The sequence below is a fragment of the Mus musculus genome, chromosome 3 (assembly GCF_000001635.26).
Source record: "Mus musculus strain C57BL/6J chromosome 3, GRCm38.p6 C57BL/6J".
Taxonomy (NCBI): Eukaryota; Metazoa; Chordata; class Mammalia; order Rodentia; family Muridae; genus Mus; species Mus musculus.
The window spans coordinates 89,838,726-89,862,098 of record NC_000069.6 but is presented as its reverse complement, the minus strand read 5'-3'; the positions used below and the strand labels follow the sequence as shown (position 1 = coordinate 89,862,098).

Here is a 23,373-nt window from a genome sequence, read left to right as displayed (position 1 = left end):
CAGGCACAACACAGGCCTGTGGTTCCAGCTCCTTGGAAGGCAAAAAGATTATTTGAGCCCAGGAGTTCAAGGCTAATTTGGGCACCGTAGCCGGACTGAGTCTTTAACAGCCAATTGGGCATCACACACACTAAAATTGAAACAGCACAGAGAAAACAAGTGTGGGCCCTGCCCAAGGATGCAAATGTAAACCCATCTTTATTTTAAAAAACTGACCAACCAAAGAAACCCAGCAAGGGAACAAAGCGATTAGAGTCAAAGTCTCCCAAAGACATTTGTCCTGGAGGGGATGGTAGGTATGAGGTGACTCACGGTACCCTCTACTAAAGCTTGATACTCTGTTTTTAAAAGACAAGGGTTGTAGAAGCGATGTTTTAGGTGGAAACTCAGTTTAAAATAATCCAAAATGAGCACATCTTTGTTAACTCTCTGTCTCTGTCTAACTTATTTCTACTTTTTTGAGAGAGGGTTTCATCATGTAGCCCAGACTGTCCTGGAATGCGTTATGTAGACCAGGCTGTTAATTAGCTCTCAGTGGATGCCTTTTCTTGCCTCTACCACACCGGTTCACTCTTTGACAAGTCAACTGGATTAATCTGCAAGTGCAGTAATGCAGCTTTAAATGTAATTATTTCGAATCTGTTGTCCTATTCCTTTGTACACACGTATCAGAAGGCAAAGTGAGTCATTGAAAAGCCACGGAGGAAGCATTGTGAGTGAATGGTGAGCTCACTGTGACTCACAGTGTGGGGAAAGAAACTGGAACTGACCCTCCAGCCTCAGAGCAGAGCTCCTCAGAGCTTCAGCAGTCTGCCGGATTTCACAACCATCTGGGCCCAGGGGGTGTAGAAGGGGGAGGGGCTCCTGGGATAGGGGAAAGGCTGCCAGGAGGCCACCTGCCAGCCTCAGCCTAGCTTTGTCCTGGAGGGAGAGTCCTCCCTGTGTCTGTTTCCTTTGCCCCAAGTCCACTGGGATGCAGTCCAGAGGTGTGGCTGAACACAGAGGGCCAGTGCCTAGTTTCACATTGATGGGTAAAAGTAGGGGCTGCTTCTTCTCTTTCTAAACCGGCCATTCTTTCTCTGGATCTGGCTGCCGCAGGGGCATGCTCTCTAGCCTTTGGTCCAGGTTTCCTGGAGAGCTCAGACCTCCAGGGCTCTGGGGGAGAACTCTGCTCAGCACTGCAAACCTATACGTCCTGTTGGCCTGATATATTTCCATTGTTGGAGAGTAGAGTGGTGTGGGCTAGAGAGATGGCTCAGCTGCTAAAGGCTAGGCTCACAACCAAAATATAAGGGAGTAGAGGTGTGTTTTCAAAACTCAGTATTTATTCTGATTTTAGTGTATGAGTGCTTGCTTGAATGTATGACCACAGAGCCCATAGAGGTGTGGCTCCTGTGGAACTGCTGTGAGCCACATACGTGCTGGGAAGGGAAGTCTGCCCAAGCAGCCGTGCTCTAAGCCTGAGCATCCCCTGGACCTCACCTTACTGACCCTGTTCTGCAGACATGAAGGGTTCTGCAGGTGGAGTAGATGACCTGGAAGGGAAAGTAGAGGTGTGGCTTGGCATGGTGGCACACACTGGCTATCCCAGGACTAGGATGGTAGAGGCAGGGGGACCTTAAGTTTGTAGAGGCTTGGACTACATTAAAAAACAAAAACCAAATAAACACCACCACCACCCTGTCTCAACACCAACACTGACAAGCAAACACCTGGATTTGAGGCAGACCTGGTCTGCCCGTTGCTTCCCATGTGACTAACCCAGGACACATTGATCAGCTGAGCATTGAGATCCTTATTTGAAAAAGGAGGCTCCTTACACCTTCGCCCCTTCACAGTGCAGGAATCCAACACTCAGGACCTGAACCTGGGCTCTTACAAATATGTTCAGTCTGAATTCTAAAAAAGCATTACTCTGACTCCCCAGATGGGGCAGAAGGAGCATTGCTGCATGTAAACATCCTCTTTCCTTACACACGAATTCAGAAAACTGATAGGTACTTACAGCACCTGGTGGCAAATCGTAGCTATGCTCAGTAAGACCAGATGCTAGATGGCTCAGTGGTGAAGAGGACCAACTCCACTCCCAGTACCACATCTGGGGATCCAGAACCCTCTCCTTCATCTGCAGACACTGCACACATCCACACAAATAAAAATAACCAGGGCTGGAGAGAGGCTCACCAGTTAAGGGCACATACACGTCCATGTGCTAACTACTGCTTGTAGCCCTTGCTCCAAGGGACTGGATGCCTCTGGTCTCTGCAGAAAGGTGCACATACCAACCACCCCTCTTCACATCACTAAAAATTGGAAAAAAAGCCGGGAGTGCTGGAGGCACTTTAACCCCAACTGTGGAGAGGCAGAGACGGGGGTAACTCTGAGTTCATGGCCAGCCTGGTCTAAAAGCAAGTTCCAGGACAACAGTTATATAAGTAAAATTCATACACATACATACATTCACACACACAGAAACATACATACACAATCATACATACATATACTCACAGACACATACATATACACACAGGCACACACACATAAACATATATTCACACACTCACCCACATATATACACATTAATACACATATATACAAACTCACATATATACATACACATACATACACTCACACATAGACACACATACACACATATACACACACACAGACACTCACACACACATACACACATACATACAAAAACACACACTCATACTCACAAACACACACACACAGACACATACAGACACATACACATACACACACACCTACACATATACACTAATACACACATACACACACACACATACACTCTCTCACACCCATTCACATGAATCTAATTGTGATGCTCAAAGGAGGAGAACAAAGGACATGCTGGGGAAGACTAAGCCACAGAGGAGAACCACACTGCTCTGTATTCTCCAGGGATACAGAGTGGCAGGGCTGTAGAGGGAGAAGTGAGGGGGAGGCTCAGCTGCTGGCTGTTCGTTGCGTTGGAACACTCTGGCATCAGCAGTTTCACAGAACACTCCAGTAGGTGTCTGCACAGGAAGTACTTTTCATGAAGGGAGGCGATTGTCAGGATGAATGGGACCAATTCACTGAGCGGGGTACAGCTCAGTGGCAAAACCCTGGCACATGCAACCCAGCTCCACAACACAACAAAACCAGCAGACAGACCCACGACCGACGGACAGACTGATGGACCGACCAACCAACCAACCAAAACAGCAACTAACTGAACAAAGCAAATGACTGTTTTCCTGGCAAAGCATTTATTGAAAGTAACACTTCAGGGTAAACCATCTTCCGGAAGGCACACAGCTACGCTGACCGGTGAAGAGAGCCAACAATTTATAAGATTCCATTATAATAACAATTGCCAAGGCACCTGCATTACAACCTTTTAAATATTTTAAAAAGTTAAAATGACGTATCAGTTGATATTTTAAATGTAAAATCCTCCTGACAGCATTTGGAACAGCTAAGAGCTTAACAGAATGATTCCTGCCTCAATGATCTGTTGACAGAGCAGTCTTCAAAAATAGAATTAAAATTGTGAACAACATGACCCAGCCTAGGTCCAGGGGAAGACTAGGAGTCAAAACACCCTTTCTACAGTAAAGGGCACATTTCAAGATGGCAACTGCTGTGTCATCGTTTATTTTGATTTATGGACTGTATCAAAAATCCTTGAGACAAACTACCCTAAATGCACCCTTGTTTCTCAACTGCAGTTTTTTTCTTGTCCCAGTAGATGGCAGTAGAACACCATCTTTCATTGCATAGGGTCCATGAAGCCGGGAAGCTAAATTACAGGGAAGGCTCTTACAGGTCAAGTTTCTTCAAGGCCAAGTTAGTGGGATGTAGGTGGCAAAGAGAAGACAAAAGATTGATCCCAAGGGAGTTTACGGTTAAATGGGTGCTGGCTACAGAAGACAGAAAGACGACCAATGGCTGTCTGGTCCCAGGAAGGGAGCAATGAAATCCTAAGTTTCAGAAGCATGTACAGGGGGCATGAATCTAGATGCACTGGCTTCTTGACTGAGGCCAGGAAAAATAAGTCATTAGCTCCTAACGAAAATGTTAACAGACTCATCTAGTAAGCAAAGAATGACTTACAGTTGTTCTTGAATTAAACATTAAGACCTATCCAACAGGGGCAACACTGGTAAATAATCTAAACACCAAACAAGGACTATTAAGGTAGGACCTGTGTTGAGAAGAGCCAGCTTTCCCTACTGGTTCTCTGCCCAGCTCCCCTTCCTGTGGCAGAGACCAGTGACTGAACTCCAGCACCACAGACGCAGACTCTAAACGGCCAACAATACAGGCTGTTCTTACAGATGCCTATTAAAGCATTCTCAGTAACCGGAAGGGACACCTGTTTCTTTACCACCACTTGCTTTTGTGCATACTCACTAGACTTCCTCCATTGTTTCTATTCCTTCATTCAGGTTTTTAAAAAGTTTATGTGCATGAATGTTTTGCTTGTATGTGTACCATGTTCCTGCCCAGTACCCTCAGAAGCCAGAAGAGGGCGCCAGATCCCCTAGACCTGGACAGCATGTGGATACTGGAACTAACCAGGGTCTTCTACAAGTGCAGCATTTTCCACCTCTGAGCCATTTCTTTGGCCCAAGGTGTAACCCAAGAGTAACCTCTAATTCAACTCCTCCTGTCTCTGCCTCCTCAGCACATCCTACTGGCCAGCGCCCCCTCAGACAGTGATTAGAATACATCTGGACAGAATCTGCTATGCTATTACAGGAAGTAGAAATGCCCTTTGCCTTCCTGTATTCTTTTTGGAGACACCCTTGCTCTATTGCCAAGGTTAGTTTTGGACTCTTGGACCTCCTGGACAGCTGGATGGATTACAGATGCCTTCCGTTCTCAGGGGTCCCTGTCTAAGTCCATACTCTGGAACAAAGAAAGCAGTTTTTTTACAAATAAGTTTTGCTAAAGGAGAAAAAGTGGACAGCTCTCTAGATGCTATAGATGTTCACAGCATCTTGAGGGTTCACCAGAAGAAACACCCCCCCCCCAGACAGAATCAATTCAAAGGAATAAAGATAACAAGAAAATACCTTTATCAGGAAGAAAAGGACAAAAAGCTCAATCTTTTGGAGCTCGGAGGACAAGCCCCAGCTGGCAGGCTCACCAGTGAGTGGTTAGGACACCCTGCTGCGCTTAATTGTTTTTAGCACGGTAGGATAGGGTACTTTATGCTACCACCCAGCTGTGAGTCCCCTGGCTCCTGTCAGCTTGTGTCACAACCTAAGAAGAAAATAGCAGCTTTAACATCTCCCTCACTGGCCTTCCACTAGTCTACAGTATTTTTGCTTTTTATAGCCCCATGCCCTACCATGAAGACTGGACTATATATAAACTCTGTCTCCTCCACTTTCACTCATGTAAAGCAAATATGGAGGGAGCACGCTCAGGCGTGTGGCAGAGGCCAGGTGACACCGACCTGCCAGGCCGGTGTTCATCAGAGTCATGAGGCGTGTGCCCAAATCCTTCCCCACCCAGAAACATTTTATGATATTCTTACCATTAAAGACAACGGCTCCATTTGCTGAATAGGGAGGGCTAAGCAAAAAAATAAGGCTTCATGGCTAGAATGCTGAGCTAAACTAGGTTCAACACAGTGAACAATGCACAGATACAAGGTAATACATGATGACTGACATTTGCTGGGCGGAATTGTGGCTACTGAAAACTTAAACCGAGAGCCCTGCACTACACATAGAAGCCAAAATGATTGTCAGTGCTGTGAGAACAGCCTTCGTGCAGGCCACTGTGCTCCACTGAGGAGAAGTCCCTTTCAGCCTTTTAAAACAAAATCTCGCACAACCCTTTGGCTAAGGTCCGCTGACACAGGAGCAAAAGTCTTCCTACATTTCAGTCAGGATGGCCGGGTGAGGGAGCCGAGGATGGGGCTATGCTTCCCTAAGACATCTGACCAGATGTTTTGTTGGTGGTGGTTTTTGTGTTGTTTTAGATTTTCAAGACAGGGTTTCTCTGTGCAGCCCTAGCTGTCCTGCAACTCTGTAGACCAGGCTGACCTTAAACTCACAAAGACCCACCTACCTTTGCCGGGTGCTGGGATTAAAGGTGTATGCCACCACACCCAATTTATGGTTAATATTTTTTTGTGCATCTGAGAAGCTACAAACCTTCAGTTTCCACTGAGGGTGGAACAGTCTTGAGATCCAGTTTATAAACCTGAACACGAAATGTTCCTCTGGTTCTGGTCCAGCCCATTCCCACTAGCACCTACACACAGCGTGCCCCTCCTGTGGGATTCCCTACAGTACACAGATCACGGATAAGCATGCGATGATTTAGTGTCCTAGAGAGCAGAAGAGACAGCCTCAGACTACAATATTGTTCAAAATGTTTCTGTAAGGCACATATTGGCTTGTTCTGTCTGTACATCAGGGGCAATCTTTTCAGACCAGCGACTCAGTTCATACAATGGGATCCCAATTTTGTTGTAAAAATTTTTTGCCAAAAATTACAAAGCAAATCTAATTTCAGAAAGGAATCTTAAAGATGATTTCATGCAAAAAAACAAAAAAAAACAAAAACAAAAAAACCACAAAGAAAAAGGCTGTCTCGAGTGCTATGTAATTATCCAATAACAAAACAGGTGTTGAGCTCTGTAGAATTTTTTTTTTAAATCAGAAATCAAATCTTTGGAGTGCACTTAATAACGATCAGAGTTATAGAAAGGATGCCACCTCTTGATTACACTGGTAACACTTTCATCTGGGGGCCTCCGTCCAATTTCTGCTCATATCACTGATTTACTGCAGAAGGATAGAGATGTCCAGAGAAATTGAGAAAGCAAGTACTTAGGAGAGCCAACCAAATAATACTCTTGTGAAGTCCTCAGGTTGTGAATGCTGTGTGAAGGCCACAGCTGCATCAGGACGTGGAGAAAGACAGCTTTCCTGCCCATCGTTCCTGTTTCCCACCGTCCATCCACTTCCTCACAAAGGGCTCACACTGGCAGGATCTTCCAGCCTAGCAGTCACTCATAAAGGCCTAGGGGTTCTCTGTTGTGCAGAGGCCAGGCATGCCAGAGAACAGCCAAGGGCTAAGCTCAGTGCTCCTGGGCTCTGGATCTAACCTTCCTAAGGCTCACACTCCAAACAGAACTCCTAGCCCAAGGGAGAAGGTGGCAGGCAAGCAATACTTTCTTGTAGTAGGGAGAGAAAGAACAGGTCAGAAACCACTGTGTCCTGGATTTAAGACCACAGACCGCTTGACTTCTAGGCGCCGACTCCTGGTCTGCAGCAGCAGCAGCGAGTCCTGTCCACATGATGTTGTTGGGTGCTGAAGGCCTCACAGGTGCCCGGGCTCTTGCTGGCCGACTTTAGTGGAGCTTGTGCACTGGATGGAGAAGGGTCATGTGCTCTGCTCCTTTGAAAGGCAGCTTTGCATTGGAGTAATAGTGTACCACTTCAGGGATGCTGTCAAACACAGCGCTCGTCTGGTTCAGTGTGTATTTGTTGTCTTTTGTCTGAGCCACTATGATGTGGACACACCCTTGACTCGTCCTGGAGATAGAAAACAAGAAGACATGAGTCGACAGTCCATCCATTCTGGTCAGATTCACAAAGTGTAGATGGTTTCCTCTTCCTGTCCTGCAATTCTTCTACAAAAGCATTCAACAATCTGGTGGAGCGTTTGGAAGTGTCTGAGCCCAAGTGCATGGCACCCCAACTTGTTACACATCAGTGTATCCTTATTACACACCAGTGGTCAGGACTGGAGGGGAAAAGCCAAATAAATGCCTTCAGCTGCCCAAACTGGAAGACCAGTCCAAGCCTGCGGCCCCTCTACAGTTCATCTACAACCCCCTCCACTGTAACAAGATATGTGTGGTTACACTAATAATAATAATAACAATAATAACTGTCCACTGGCCCCTACCCTCATGAGGAAAGGCCAGTCCTGGTAGCGTATAGTGACAGCTGGCACTGAAGGCTCAAACACTGAATCCCAAACACCGCTTTCAGGAGCACGGTGGCTGTTCCTGGTATTGTCTCCATGGCCCGGCCCATTTTTGGAGCCATATTACTCTTGTGCCCCTCCCCCTCCTTTCCCTGCCAGTCCAATTGTTTCAGCTGCAGGGGCTCAGCTTCCTCAGGAAGGAAGTGCTGTTAGGGCTCTTGACAATGATCCTCCAATATAGAGCCACCAAATTCATAGAGCAATGAGAATTTCCATGAGACGGATTCTGCCAAGACCAGCAGGCAAAATGAGTTCTCCTGCACAACTAGACAGAGCAGCAGGCAGCTCAGCATTTCCTTCTCCTCCAGGAGAAACAAGTATCAAACACAGCTAGCATTTTGACAAATAAGGACCCGACAATCCCTAGGGTCCCTCATACTTACTAGGGAATAAAGAAAGATGCCTGAAGCTGTGTATGTCAGAGTATGCCTGCAATCCTCTCAGTGGGGAGGCAGAGACAGGGAGTGGAGCTCTGCATCAATCAGGATTACACAGTGAGGCCCTGCCTCAAAAACAAAAAGCAGTCTAGAGCTTGGGGACGCACGCCTTTAATCCCAGGACTCAGGAGGCAGAGGCAGGAGGATCGCAGTGAGTTTGAGACCAGCCTGGTCTGCAAATTGAGTTCTAGGACAGCCAGTGCTACATAGAGAGACACTGTATGGTTCCCCTACCCCCACCCCCCAAAAAAAGAAAAGAAAAAAGTAATCGTGGGGGTGGAGACAGTGGTTAAGAACACTTACTGATCTTGCAAAAGACCTGGGTTCAGTTCCCAGCACACATACAGAGGCTCACAACTGCCTGTAACTCTAGTTCCAGGGGATCTGATGTCCTCTTCTGGCTTTGATGGGTACCAGGCATGCATGTGGTACACGTATGTACATGAAGGAAAATACTCATTGACATAAATTTTTTAAAAAAACAGAAGTGATTAAACTGCACTATCTTTTAATTTTTATTGACTTTTTTTTCCACTGCTGGGGGATACACTTAGGGCTTGTGTGTGCTAGACAAGTACTCTACCACTGAACTATAGCCCCAGCCCCAGACACTTTTAAAAAAATATTATTATTTATTTTATGTTATGGACGTTTGGCCAACATATATGTCTGTGCACATGTATGTGCCTGGTACTTACAGAGGCCCGAAGAGGAACTGGAGTTACAGATGGTTGTGAGCCACCATGTGGATCCTGGGGGTTGAACCAAAGTCCTCTGGAAGAGCAGCCAGTGCTCTTAACCACTGAGCCGTCTCTCCAGCACCAACGCTTTTCTTTTTTTATCAGAAAGTATTTCTCTTCTAAGAGGCCTTAGGTTTGGTAATGTGTACCTAATGTATGATGATAGGAAAACAGGACCACATCTGTGACCGACACTGGGGTCGCTTTCCAGCATCAATTCTGCATTCTGATCACAGGGTCTCACCCTCTGCTGTCCAAGTAAACTGCCTTTGGTTTTTCTGTCAATCACACCCCTAAGACCCGCCTTCAAATTTTACTTGTTTCCACTACCCATCTACCCCCAGGGAGGAAAGCCTTTCATGGCATGGCCTTGCCTTCAGACAGGGGATCCAGGGGAAGGAGGCACTTACTTCAGTGCAATGGAATACTTGCTGTTCCCTGACTCACTGTTCCGGACCAGGTAAGCGGCTTCTTTGCAGGGCTGTAGTCGGCTCTCGGCCTCAGCTCGGCTGATGGAGCCGTGATACCAACTGCAGAGGGGGAGAGAAAAACAAGGCCATGGGTGTCACAGGGCAGATGCAGATGGACCATCACCCCACTAAAGCGGGGTTTGAAGGGAGTTTCTGGAAGGTACTCAGCAGCCTGAGTGGATCCTGACTCATGTTCAGAACAGATACAACGCCCATTCTAGTAGTCCTGGCTCACCAAGCCTCTCAATCAGACACGGTCAAGTCAGGAGAGGGAGTGTGTTTGAGACGTTTCCCTCTGGGGCCCGGAGAGATGGCTCAGTGGTTAAAAGTACTTGCTGCTCTTGGAGAGGACCTGGGTCCAGTTCTAGCATTCACCTAGTGACTCAAAACCACCGGCAACCCCAGTTCCTGGGGATTCAACGCCATCTTCTGGCCTCTGGTTATCACACATGTATACAGGCAGGCAAACGCTCATAAAATAAAAATAAATTTTTTAAAAAGAAAGCAAGCTTCCCTTTGGTGTGGAAGGAGCTTCTTGAGATATAGGGCCTTCCATCCTGAGCAAACCCTGAGTTTAGAAGCTCCACCCAGACAAGAATACATAAACCAAGGGGTCATACAAAAAGGATCCGGGGACTCTATATAGGCTGTGGCAGAGTCAGTGAGGGAGACTCACGGTTGTTTTTCCAGGGCCAGGCCTGGGTCCACCTTCTCCCCATCACCGTGGTCTGACAGGGTCGGCTTCAAGGTCTTCTGCCAGTGGTGCGGTCTCCCTGCATCCTCTCTGCCCGGAGGTCGATCAGATCCCTCAAACTGGACTGGAAGGAAGCCATCACTTAACACTGGAGAACACAGAAGCCAGCCTAGTAGCCCTCAAAGGAAAAAGCTTGTGCCTGCCTAAGCTTAGGGAAGGACATGCCTTCCAATGAAGAGCAGTGTCCCTCAACTGCTGTACTGCTGTCATGGATGGCTGACTACATGGCTAGTGTCTTCATACGACCGCTCTTCTTGAAGTTACTCATCAGTAGAAACAGTTTGTGAACAGAAGAGGAGACTTGCATTTCAGCATGGACTTTACTCTAAAAACACGTAGAATACGTTGTTTTTTAAAGACTAAACATAAATTCAGAGTGACTCTGGAGCTCTCAGATGTGAAGGGGATGCCTGTATCACACCCTCTCCTCAAGGCTCAGGGATCCGTGCAGAAGGGGAGGGACAGAAAGACTGCACGAACCTCCTGTAGTAGACGATTTTAATGAAATAGTGTTGGCAGACACTGCAGGCCAGACAGATGTGAACTCACAGAAACTGTGACAGCACACACAAGACCTGCACAAGCTTGAGACAGACAAACTCCCAGCACAGGCAGAAACAGAACAAAACATGGACTGACACGTTAGCGATGCCCAGCCCCAGGCCGGGCCGAGGACGGAGCCCAGGGTGGCCTGGAACTCGCCATCCTCTTCCTGCTGCTACTTAGGAAGTGCTGGGATTACAGGATGCACCACCAACCAGCACACCGATTCTACTTTTAATTGGCTTGGCTGTTAAGGGGAAAAGACACCTTGAAAATTCTAAAGCTCATAGTCATCTATTGGATGGAACACAGGGCCCCTAAAGAAGGAGCTAGAGGGGTCTGCAACCCTATAGGAGGATCAACAATATGAACTAACCAGTACCCACAGAGCTGTGTCTCTAGTTGCATATATAGCAGAGGATGGCCTAGTTGGCCATCAATAGGAGGAGAGGTCCCTTGGTCTTGCAAAGATCATATGCCCCGATACAGGGAAATGCCAGGGCCAGGAAGCAGGAGTGGGTGGGTTGGGGAGCAGGGCAGGCGGGGGAGGATATAGGGGGCTTTGGGGATAACATTTGAATTGTAAATGAAGAAAATATCTAATAAAAATGAAAAAAATACCCATATAAGGAGAAAAAAAACTAAAGCAAAGGCGAAACCAATTCTGTGAAAGCCAAATGAAGAAAGTATGTCTTGGGAGTGGTTGTTACAGACGGTTGTGAGCCTTACGTGGGTACCGGGAACTGACCCAAGTCCTCTGCAAGATCAGTAAATGCCATCTCTCTGCACCTCCCCCTCCCCCCACTCTGTTGTCTTTTCTTTTCAAAAGTCTGTTTAACAACTCTCCCTTAAATTGCTTAAAAACCCTCACATGAGCAGGGTTTGTGCTGCTTGTGAAGCTGAACTCAGGAGTTTGGAGCTAGCCTGAGCTAGCCCCTCAACAAAAGGTCCACATTTGAAGATGTGACTCTACCTTCAATTTAGGTTTTACTTTCTAAAGGAATTGATTTGTAGCTGGGAATTGTAACATAAGCTTCTAACACCCTAAGAAAACCAAAGCAAAAAATTGCAAGGTTGAGGCTAGCCTCGGCTACATAGTGAGATCCTGTCTCAATGACAAGACTGATTTAGCTTCATTCTCACTCACAGCCACAGTGGCCCGTCAATCTACCTCGCCCAGGCCTGCTGTTTCACAGTGAGCCTTTCAAACGCTTGAAGAGCAAGTGAGGCCGGGAAGGAGTGAGGAAGGCAGTTTCCAATTCCACAGCTTCAGTGGTGGGGAATTAATGTAAATCGATCAAGGAGGCTGTTCCAACAGCCCTAAAGGCATCCCCAATGGCTACTCAATGGATAGAGCCAGGAAACAAGGCCACAGATTCAGGCGTCCTGAAAGCCACACTGTGGCAGGGAGCCCAGAGCGCTGCTGTGTTTGGTGAGGCAGGCACTGCACCCTCACCTGACAGGGCTCTCGCGATCTGCTCCCTCTTCCACTCCCAGGGCTGTTCATACTCAGCAGCGGGCCGATCATCCTCCTCTGGTAGCCTGCTGTCTGCTGGCCGCGTCTTCACCTCTGCCACACGTTGGCCACCCTCCGAAGGCTCGTACGGGGTGTCATAGAGTTGTGGCGGCTTCCCCAGCAGGTCCTTGGAGCTGCGTCTCTTGGCTGTGGCCTCCACCTTCACAGTCTCCCCTGGTTCACTCGGGCCATCAAGCAACTGGAGGGCCTTCACCAGGGGATCTTTGGAACCACGGCGTCTGATTTCTGAAAATCAGGCATACAGGTCACATGGAACACCTCAAATGGTCATGGACAGATGTCATAAGGCCCACGGGTAACCCATGGGTTAACCCAGTTACCCTTGGCTGAGGCAGCAGAATGCTCTGAGACTGTTGTGTTCTGGGTTGGACAGACTACTCTTCGGCCATGTTACAGAAGCAAAAGGGCAGTGTGTGTGTGTGTTCCAGAATGTTCCTGGCTACTGCACAACATGCACACAAACTGAAATATCACAGTCCCTAGATGGTCTGTACAGTTGCTGAGTGTCAACTCTAAAACGACACGTTTAAGAAGAAAACACCTGGGGCCGGGTGGTGGCGCACGCCTTTAATCCCAGCACTCGGCAGGCAGAGGCAGGTGGATTTCTGAGTTCGAGGACAGCCTGGTCTACAGAGTGAGTTCCAGGACAGCCAGGACTACACAGAGAAACCATGTCTCGAAAAACCAAAACCAAAACCAAAACCAAAAACCTGGGCTGGTGAGATGGCTCAGCAGGTATGAGCACTGACTACTCTTCCTAAGATCCTGAGTTCAAATCCCACCAACCACATGGTGGCTCACAACCATCTGTAATGAGATCTGACGCCTTCTTCTGGTGCGTCTGAAGTCAGCTGCAGAGTATTTATGTATAATAATAAATAAATTTTTGGGTCTGAGCAAGCAGGGACTGAACACGTGTGGTTGACCGGAGTGAGCAGAGGCCCAAAAGATTCAATCCCAACAACCACATGAAGGCTTACAACCATCTGTACAGCTACAGTGTACTCACATACATAAAACAAACAAACAAATAAATAAATCTTTAAAAAAAAAAAAAGAAAGAAGAAGAAAACACCTCTCAGCACGACAGATGGGCGGAGCCTAAGATGAGCGATGCCTGAAGGCAGGAGGCCTCCAGGGTCCTTTTGAGGGTAATGGATAAGTGGCCTCTGGGTGGCAGAGTGTCTAGTGTCTACCCTGAGTATAGCTTACTTTTAGTTCTACTAATACTTCTTGATAGGAGGCCCGGATTACCGCACTGTAAGGGAAATCAGCCATGTACGGTATTGAAGGCATTGTTCACAATACTCCAGGAAAGCATTAGTCAGGCTTGTGTTTGTTTTGAGATAAGGTCTCACTATGTAGCCCCCAGCTAGCCTGGAATTCACCATGTAGACCAGGCTAGCCTTTCAACTCACAGATCCACTCGCCTCTGCCTCCTGAGTTCAGGGATGAAAGGTGTGAGCCACCGCCAGGGTTCTTAAGAGTCAGACATTTTTAGAGCAGTGGGAGCCAGACACAGTCACAGAGCCTATAACTGAAGGAGAAACTCAAATAAAAGTGCTGAGGTAGAGAATAAGATCTACGACATTTCCCCTGGAGGCAAGCGCTGTTCTCCGTGCTGTAATGCTCAAAGCCATTCTGTGAGATAAATACTTCTGTGCTCCCCACCACCACCATGTTAAAGAGAACTGAAGCACATGGGGCTTAAGGAAGTGACCCAGACCAGTGTGCGGCAGGGCCTGGAGTGACAGCAGGAAGCTGGGCGCTGGAAGCCTTACACTTTGACACCACACTTGGATGGGCTCCAAGTGGAAGAAAAATGGAAGATGAGCTGACTCTGGTGGACAAGGTCACTTCCAGTGGGGAGAGCTGCTTGAGTGAAGATAGGAAAGCAGGGGACATATGTGGCGCATCGCCATCCAGGGCCAGAGAGGAACATTTCAGAGGCAGAAGTCAGAGAGGAGGAAGGCACTGGGAGAAGACCTTAGCTGGAGAAGGGAAAAGCCCAGAGGAAGGCAGCACTGGAGTTTTTCTCTCTGTCTCTCTGTCTCTCTGTCTATCTCTCAAAAGATATATGTATTTATGTATACAAGTGATTTGTCTGCCTGTCTGCCTGCACACCAGAAGAGGGCGCTGAATTGTGAGCTGCCATGTAGTTACTGGAATCCAAACTCAGGACCTCCGCTGAGCCATCTCTCTAGCCATATATATATATGGATTTCAGATTTATGTATTTCTAATTATGTGTGTGATTCTGCAGAAACCAGAAGAGGGCACTAGATCCCCGGAGCACCAGTTACAGACAGTTCTGAGTCAATGGACTGGGGTTCTGGGAATCACACTTTGGTCCTCTGCCAAAGCAGCACTAGTTCTTAACCACTGAACCTTCTCTCCAGCTCCAGCTTGGTTGCTTTTTAAGATGTCAGGGAATCATGCAGCCCAGAATAGCCTGGAGATTGCTAGGTAGAGAAAGATGGCTTTGAACTCTAGGACTCTCCTGCCTCAGCCTCCCAAGTGCTAGGATTACAGGTGTCTGTAACTCCTCTGGAAGTGAGTTTCTTTTAAAAGCAAAAACAAAAGTTTGGATTGTGCTGTGTACAGTGCAAAACCATTTTAAAATTTTGGTTTCTCTGCATAGCCTTGGCTATCCTGGAACTCACTTTGTAGACCAGGATGGCTCCAAACTCACAGAGATCCACCTGACTCTGCTTCCTTAGGGCTGGGATTAAAGGTGTGTGTCACCACTTCTGACATTAAAACAAACAAACAAATGTAAAAACGGGGAGTAACAATTATATCTGCGAGTGACTTGATTCTTACATCTAACATCACTGTATAGGATGGAGGAAGTGAGAAAGAGCTGGACTGATGCATAGCAATGTTCAGATGAACCTCAATATAAACCAGACAATTAACAGTTAAACAACTATAGGGCCACTATAGGACAGAGTCAGCAGTGTCTGGTGACTGACCAGCCTGGCCTAGGGGCCTTACCAGGTCACCCTAAGAAATGGAACCTCTCCAGATCCAATATATTACTCTTTTTAAAAAAAGATTTATTTATTTAATGTATGTGAGTACACACTTTAGCTGTACAGATAGTTGTGAGCCTTCACCTAGTTGTTGGGAATTGAATTTAGGACCTCTGCTTGCTCCAGCCCAAAGATCTATTTATTATTATAAATAAGTATACTGTAGCTGTCTTCAGACACCCCAGAAGAGGGCATCATACCTCATTATGGGTGTTTGTGAGCCATCATGTGGTTGGTGGGATTTGAACTCAGGACCTTCAGAAGAGCAGTCGGTGCTCTTACCCGCTGAGCCATCTCACCAGCCCCTGACTTTTACTCTTATGTCTATTAGCACCTGTGGAATGTCTGTTCCTTTGGACACCTCTGCGGGAAAACTCTCCTTCCTCCCGGTCCTCTGATGGCCTTCAGCGCTCACTGCTACCACGGGAGTCCCCGCCCATTCTTGCCTTACACTTTCACCACTGGGGACTCAGTTTTTGACACACGTTTCTAACTTGGCAGAGATGGCTGGGCAGGGCCCACTCTGCCTTGCTTATGTTGGCAGGACACACAGGTGTGTAATGATGGGATGGTACAGCACGATGCCCAGGCAGAGGACATGTGTGTGTCATGGAGAGTCTTGCCACACATGGCTGTTAATACTGTGAGAATAAAATCAACTTCTAGAGACGAGGGCAGCAGATTGAAAGGACAGAGAGTCCAGGGCAGGATTCTAGGAAAGGATGGGCGGCAGAAGCAAGGGAGGATGGGAAGAAGTGGGGGGGGGGGGTGGCAAGCAAGAAGAGGCGCAGAAGACTTCCGCGCTGTGGGAGGGCGCCAGAAAGGACAGTAAGAGTTCTATAACAGAGGACGGACAATGGATGGAGACAGTTATTCAAAGAAAGCCACTAAATTCAAGAGGGCAAACTTTAACCAGGCATGGTGATGCATGCCTTTAGTTTAGGCACTCAGGAGACAGAGGCAAGCTGACTTCTGTGTGCCTGTGCCAGCGTGGTTGACATAGTGAGTTCTAGGCCACCGAGGGCTATATACTGAGACCTCGTCTCAAAGTGTGTGGGGGTGGGGTGGAGTGAGAGTGATCACTTATTCCTAGGGTGAGGTTTGGATCTGTGGGATTCAGGACTCTGTCAGCAACTACCTCTGCCTCCAATTCCATGCAAGTCCACGCTAATAGACATAAGAGTAATATACAGGATCTGTAGAGGTTCCCTTTGGTTAGAGTGACCTGGTAAGGCCCTAGGCCAGGCTGGTCAGTCACCAGACACTGCTGACTCTGCCCTATAGTGGCCCTATAGTTGTTTAACTGTTAATTGTCTGGTTTGTATAGAGGGTTATTGGTACACTAGGTGTACTACCACATTTCCTGGACACTCCTCACCTCCACAAGGCCTAACTTCAGAGGTGAAATATAGTCTGGCAGCCAGATGGGTATAAGCTACTAGGATAGTCTAAAAAGCAGCTAAAGTTGAGGCTATGTCTTACCCACTTCTGCCCAGTCTGTGGGGCTAATCTCTCCTGGCCTCATCCCTGAATAAAGGACACACCACAGCACTTGCTGTGGATGTAGCTGGCCGGACTGTCCCCTGCTCACCTGACGCCAGGTCAGGGACCCAGGTTGTCTGAGGCCAGGGCCGTGTCTTTTGTCCTACTCTCTTGACTTTCAACCCCACGGCTTTTGCTTCATTGCCTATTCTAGACGTGGCTATGAAAAACAAGAAACAAAAACGTGTTCTGTTCTTGGTTCAGCTGCGATAAGGCTGGCATTTAAAAAAAAAGTAAAAGATCCTTTCTCAAGAACTAAGAAAAAGGAAACTGAGCACACAAAGGAACCCAGGGGATGGATTTAGAATTTTTAGGTTTCTAATCAGAACTTATTTATGCCCAGTTTAGAAAGTTCTCGAGATCCTGGCTTCAGGACTGGAGAAACAGCTCAGTGGATACAAGCTCACTTGTTGCTCTTGCTGAAGACCTAGGGTTGGTTCCCAGCTCCCATATGGAGCCTCACAGCCATCTGTACCTCCAGTTCCTGACACCTTCTGGGCTCCTCAGGTACACACATGGTGTGCATATACACATGCAGGCAGCACGCATACACATAAAGTAAAGGTTAAGAGAAAAAAATCATGGCTTCAAGTAAGCCTCCAGTGAAGTGTATAAACCAAATGAGGAAGACTGAGTCCATCCTTAGAATACATGACCCGAGTCCATCCTGAGGGTACATGACCTGAGTCCATCCTTAGAATACATGACCTGAGTCCATCCTGAGGGTACATGACCCGAGTCCATCCTGAGGGTACATGTCCTGAGTCCATCCTTAGGGTAGATGACCTGAGTCCATCCTTAGAATACATGACCTGAGTCCATCCTGAGGGTAGATGACCTGAGTCCATCCTGAGGGTACATGTCCTGAGTCCATCCTTAGGATAGATGACCTGAGTCCATCCTTAGAATACATGACCTGAGTCCATCCTTAGAATACATGACCTGAGTCCATCCTTAGGGTACATGACCTGAGTCCATCCTTAGGGTACATGACCTGAGTCCATCCTTAGGGTACATGTCCTGAGTCCATCCTTAGAATACATGACCTGAGTCCATCCTTAGAATACATGACCTGAGTCCATCCTTAGGGTAGATGACCTGAGTCCACCCTTAGGGTACATGTCCTGAGTCCATCCTTAGGGTACATGACCTGAGTCCATCCTTAGGGTACATGACCTGAGTCCACCCTTAGGGTACATGTCCTGAGTCCATCCTTAGGGTAGAGGTCTTGCTCACAAGGAAATTTCAATAGACTTGCATTCAAATGAGGCCCAGTGATTGGCATTTATGTGTGTAGTATTTCTTTACAGTGGGCTCCTCCTGATCCCTCCCTTTGAAATGGACTAGGAGCCAACTGAAAAGCTCAAAGCTGAAAACACTCCTTCCTTGCCTGGCCCAGGATTGGAGCTATTGGTAAAACATCTTTTGAAACAATGTTTAATTGGGCGGAAAGGAGGTAGACACCTCCCCCTTCCAGGGCATTAACCTTCCAGTCCATTCCAACACCTGGCTGTCCCCAACCTGAGGCGCCATAGAAACATTGAAACAATCACAGGGCTGCAAGCCGACCCTTCCTGCAGGGAGAATAGCCCCTGACGTGCAGAGCTGCCTCCAAGAGGAAATGTGCCTGAGAAGGAGGAAATGGCAAGAGGAAGCTACACCCTGGCTGCCGATAGAGGCCGTTTACTGTGGCAGACAGCAGGGTGCTGGGGTTGGGCAGAAGATAAACACTCCCGCACAGCCTCTCTGAGACAGGGCTGCCCCAAACCAGAGAAAATGGCAGCTGATTGGTTCATCGCCTAACCCGGGCTGGGAAACTTCCCTTTCCAGCCCTCCGTTCTCATCACACACAACTAAACCATTTACATGGCAGGAGGCCAACGTTTCTTAAGTAGCAAATTTGTTTTTGCAGGGTCTCATTCTGTGGTCCAGGTTGACTTCTAAGTTGCAGTGATCCTCCTGTCTCAGTTTCCCAGAGACTGGGACTACAGGAGTGAATAACCACACCCGACAACACATTTAACTGCTATTATCACCCTGTATTATCCAAAATTCTCTTTTAAAAAAAAATTGCATTCTCTCTCAACAGTCAAAGTGACTGTTTTTTTGGGTACACATCACAAATGTGTCATGCCCAGAGCCTCACAGAAGCCCTGTTGTCCACTGATTCTGGTTGTGAGGCCTCTGTCCTGTGAGGTGCTGAGTGGGCAGCCAAGCTCATTCACTGTACCTTACTTTATATGTATCTTTATGAAAAAGATTTTCTGCAATTTTTTAAATTAAAAAGATTGGCTTATTTTTATCTTATGTGTATGATTTTTTTAAAGATTTATTTATTTATTATATGTAAGTACACTGTAGCTATCCTCAGACACCCCAGAAGAGGGGGTCCGATCTCCTTATAGATGGTTGTGAGCCACCATGTGGTTGCTGGGAATTGAACTCAGGACCTCTGGAAGAGCAGTTAGTGCTCTTAACGACTGAGCCATCTCTCTAGCCCCATATATGCATGTTTTGCCTGAACTTGTCTGTGCACCATGAGTCTGCAGTGCCTGTGGAGGCCAGAAGAGGGCGGCAGATGCATTGGATGAATAGGTTAACAGACAGCAAGTGCTCTAAATCACTGAGCCATCTTCCTAGCCACACAAGTAGTATTTTAATTACGATTCTAAATAACATATCTTTCCCACAGTTCCTTTCATGTTTCTAAATTACTAAACACACAGCCTCACAGGGCTGTATTTTCCCCTTGGAGTTAGAAATGGGGCTGCTTCACACCTTGTCTTACTTGGGTTTTCTACCAGCAAGCTCCTTGTCTGCTCTGCGTTCTCCTATCAGCTAACTCAAGATATTCAACAAAGGCAGAGGCAATTCAGACACCCTGAAATTTACTGAGGAGAGACAGATTAGAGACTGGGCTGAGGTACGGGTCAATGGCAGAGTGCTTCCAGGCAGGTGTGAGGCGCTGGCTTCAATCTCCAACATCAAGAAACATCCTAGAATCCATGTGGATTTCTTTCTACAATATGCAGACCCACACATTGAGGTTGTCCCTCAGACCTGACTATTCAAACAAACCAATAACATCACTGGAGGGAAAACAAAAAGTTTAATTTAAAAACAATTTTTTGTCAGGAGTTGAATAGTCAAAGCCACAGGGTGCTGTATGCCCCGGGACCTCTCCTTTCCACCCAGTGATTCAGACAACTTATTTCATTTTTCTGGACTTAGATTTCCTTGACTGCTTAGCAGGACCTTCCTTTACACCATTGCTGGAGTATTCGGTAAGGTTATTTGGCAAGTTTGGCAGCTCAAAGCCCTTGAAGAGTAGAACTGTAATGTCTCCTGTGGGGGGAATCCTTACACTAATTGATGGCTGTCTGAGAAACTCCAGAAGACCTGCCTGGCCTGGAAGTTTCAATTATGTGGCTAAAGGCCACACTGCTAAATTACACAGAATAAATGTATCGGTTGCTCAGGGAAAATACTGTAGTTTAGCAGGAAAACGGTGGCTTATGCTAATTATACTTACTCTGCCCTGCCGTGGGCTCCTATTAACAATCCTTTAGATAAATCCCAAGAAGGATTTACTTGTAAATTCTTAAGTTCTACAGGTTAAAAGTTTTCAGAGGAACTTACCACATTTCTCTCTCCCCGTTTTTCTATCTTCTTAAGAGAAATATGTATTTTTATTAATGTGTATATGTCCGTGTGCCAGCAGAGGTCAGAAGGTGCTGGATTCCCCGAGGCTGGACTTACAGGTGTGGGCTTCCTGACGTGGGTATGAGGATCAAAGGCAGTGAATACCCTTAACCACTGAGCTACCTCTCCATATGCACTCTTCCTAGGCCCCCCACCCCACCCCAGTTTTGACAGGGTCTTGCTATGTACTTAGGCCAGGCTGACATGGAACTTATGTATCCTAGTGATTCCCCTGCCTCAGCCTCCCAAGTACTGAGATTATAAATGCAAGCTATAACACCTACTTAGTTAATACAGTTTTCATCAATGTATGTTCTTCTTTACTGGCGTTAAGTATGTTTTCTCATGTTCTGATGGGGCAGGGAACACGGGGATCCTGTTTCCTGTACCTGCAGAGTCGGCACCGAGCCTAGTTCACAGTAAATGAGAGCTAAGAACTCTTTGTGGGATATTATAGAGCAATCACATGGACAACATGCTTTATACCCTGAGATACTGATTTCTTTTCTCAGTGTTGGGAATTGAACGCATGACCTTAGACATGCTAGGCAAGTGCACTACCACTGAGCTAAATATGAAGGAAGCTACAAGATGCTGTTAAAGCCTCATGCTATTTCCACTTCACAGGTTGGAAAAGAAGCACAGAGGCTGGTGTACAGGCTACAACACTCCACAATTAAGTCACCTCAGTACATTTTTCACATCATTCCAAAAAACCAAGTAAATGAAAACATCCAGTCCTCCATGGGCTACACGGCACATCTCTGGGCTTAGGGATACAGTCAGGGGCAGAGCATGTATCTGGGGTGCTCTGAAGCACTGGCTAGATTCTCATCACCGCATGAATACACAAACCCTACAAAACAGAAAGACGGGAAACTTCTGACCTTGGACTTGTCAAGCTAGCACGCAAAGAACAAACCTTAAAAAGTGAAAAGTTAAACTGGGCCTTTTAATCCCAGCACCCAGGAGGCAGAGACAGAAGATTTCTGTGAGATGGAGGGCCAGACTCGTCTACATAACGAGTTCCAGGCTAGCCCAAGCCTGAGACCCTGTCTTTGTGATGCATGTATATACATATATGCATATAGTATATGTGCTATGCATTTTTAAAGAAGAAACGTGTGGGGTGTGATGGCACAAGCCTTTCATCCCAGCACTTAGGAGGCAGGTGACTCTGTGAGTCTGAGGTCTACAAAGCAAGTTTAGGACAGCCAGGGGCTACACAGAGAAACTCACAAAACCCCAAAACTCAAAAAAAAAAAAGAGAAACTCAAAAAACCCCAAACCAAAACAGTAGAGAAAGGAGGAAAATGAGGAGGAGGAGGGAGAGAAGGAGGAGAAGGAAGAGGAGGAGGAAGAGGAGGAGGAGAAAGAAGAAGAGGAGGAGGAAGAAGAGGAGATGTTAACCTAAACTAAAGAGAAAAACATTGTATTATTAGACTACTAATTTTAAAAATTAGTAATTTTAAACGTTGTTTATCTTTCTTTTGAGACAGGGTTCCACTATCTGGACCAGAACTCTAAATATAATATAGGGTGGTCGTTAACTTAACACTCATCATCCTGCTTTGATTTCTGAGTGCTGGAATATAGGCTTGCAGAACCACACCTTGTTGAAAGTAATTTATATTATCAATTCATTTGAACTAACTATTGAATAAGTTAATCTTATATTTTTAATTTGAATTATCCATACTATTGAAAAACAAAGCAAAGAATTTAATAAACACTCAAATATTAAACACTAATTTTTTTCTTTTGAAACAGGCTTTCTCTGTATAGACCTGGCTGTCCTGGAACTTGCCCTGTAGACCAGGCTGGCCTCGAACTCACAGATCCACCTACCTCTGTCTCCCAGGTGCTGGTAGTAGTGACACATGGCATGAGCCACCATGCCTAGCTTACTAAATATTCTTATAGTTATTTTTCTTTTGAGATAGAGTCTCATTATGTGGCCCTGGCTGGCCTAGAACTTGATTTGTAGACCAGGTTGTCCTTGAACTCACAGAGATCAGCTAGGCTTTGTCTCTCGAGTGCTGGGATTAAAGATGTGTGCCACCATGTACAGCTTATATATTTATCTCATATTGGGTTTATTTATTTATTTATTTATTTATTTATTTATTTATGTTTTTTTGAGACAGAGTTTCTCTGTGTAGCCCTGGCTGTCCTGGAACTCACTCTGTAGACCAGGCTGGCCTCAAACTCAGAGATCCGCCTGCCTCTGCCTCCCGAGTGCTAGGGTTAAATGTATGCACCACCACCGCCCCAAGCCCATATTGGGCATTTTCAAGTTTGGTAGGTGAGTGGGGGAATAAGAACTCAGTGTGTAGCCAAGGCTGGCCCTGAGTTCAATATCCTCCTGTCTCATACTCTCAAGTCTTGGGGTTAAAGGTACATGCTACTACCCCAGGCTGAGGAGAGAGTAGGCCTGGCTTTGGGTCAAGTTTGCAATGCCTTTGCAGGGATTATTTTAAGTAAGTCTTTCAGAGCCCTGTGGCAATGGGGACGGAGCAGTCAATTTGGAGTGGCAGGTTTCAACTCAAATTCTTCATCTGTGTCTGAAAAAAATCTCGTGAAGTCAA

The 23,373-nt window shown here is 46.6% G+C and overlaps 1 protein-coding gene across 1 annotated transcript in view; it reads right to left on the bottom strand.

The window, feature by feature from the left end:
- Positions 1 to 3,252: 3,252 nt before the first annotated feature.
- She (src homology 2 domain-containing transforming protein E) overlaps positions 3,253 to 23,373 on the bottom strand; it is a 27,477-nt gene continuing 7,356 nt past the window's right edge. Inside the window, exons 3-6 of the mRNA NM_172530.3 lie at positions 12,426 to 12,731; positions 10,349 to 10,490; positions 9,613 to 9,732; positions 3,253 to 7,568 (exon numbers count right to left, since the gene is read on the bottom strand). Of these exons, the coding sequence (NP_766118.3) occupies positions 7,385 to 7,568; positions 9,613 to 9,732; positions 10,349 to 10,490; positions 12,426 to 12,731 (752 nt within the window). The 3' untranslated portion in view covers positions 3,253 to 7,384. The remainder of the gene's footprint in view (positions 7,569 to 9,612; positions 9,733 to 10,348; positions 10,491 to 12,425; positions 12,732 to 23,373) is intronic.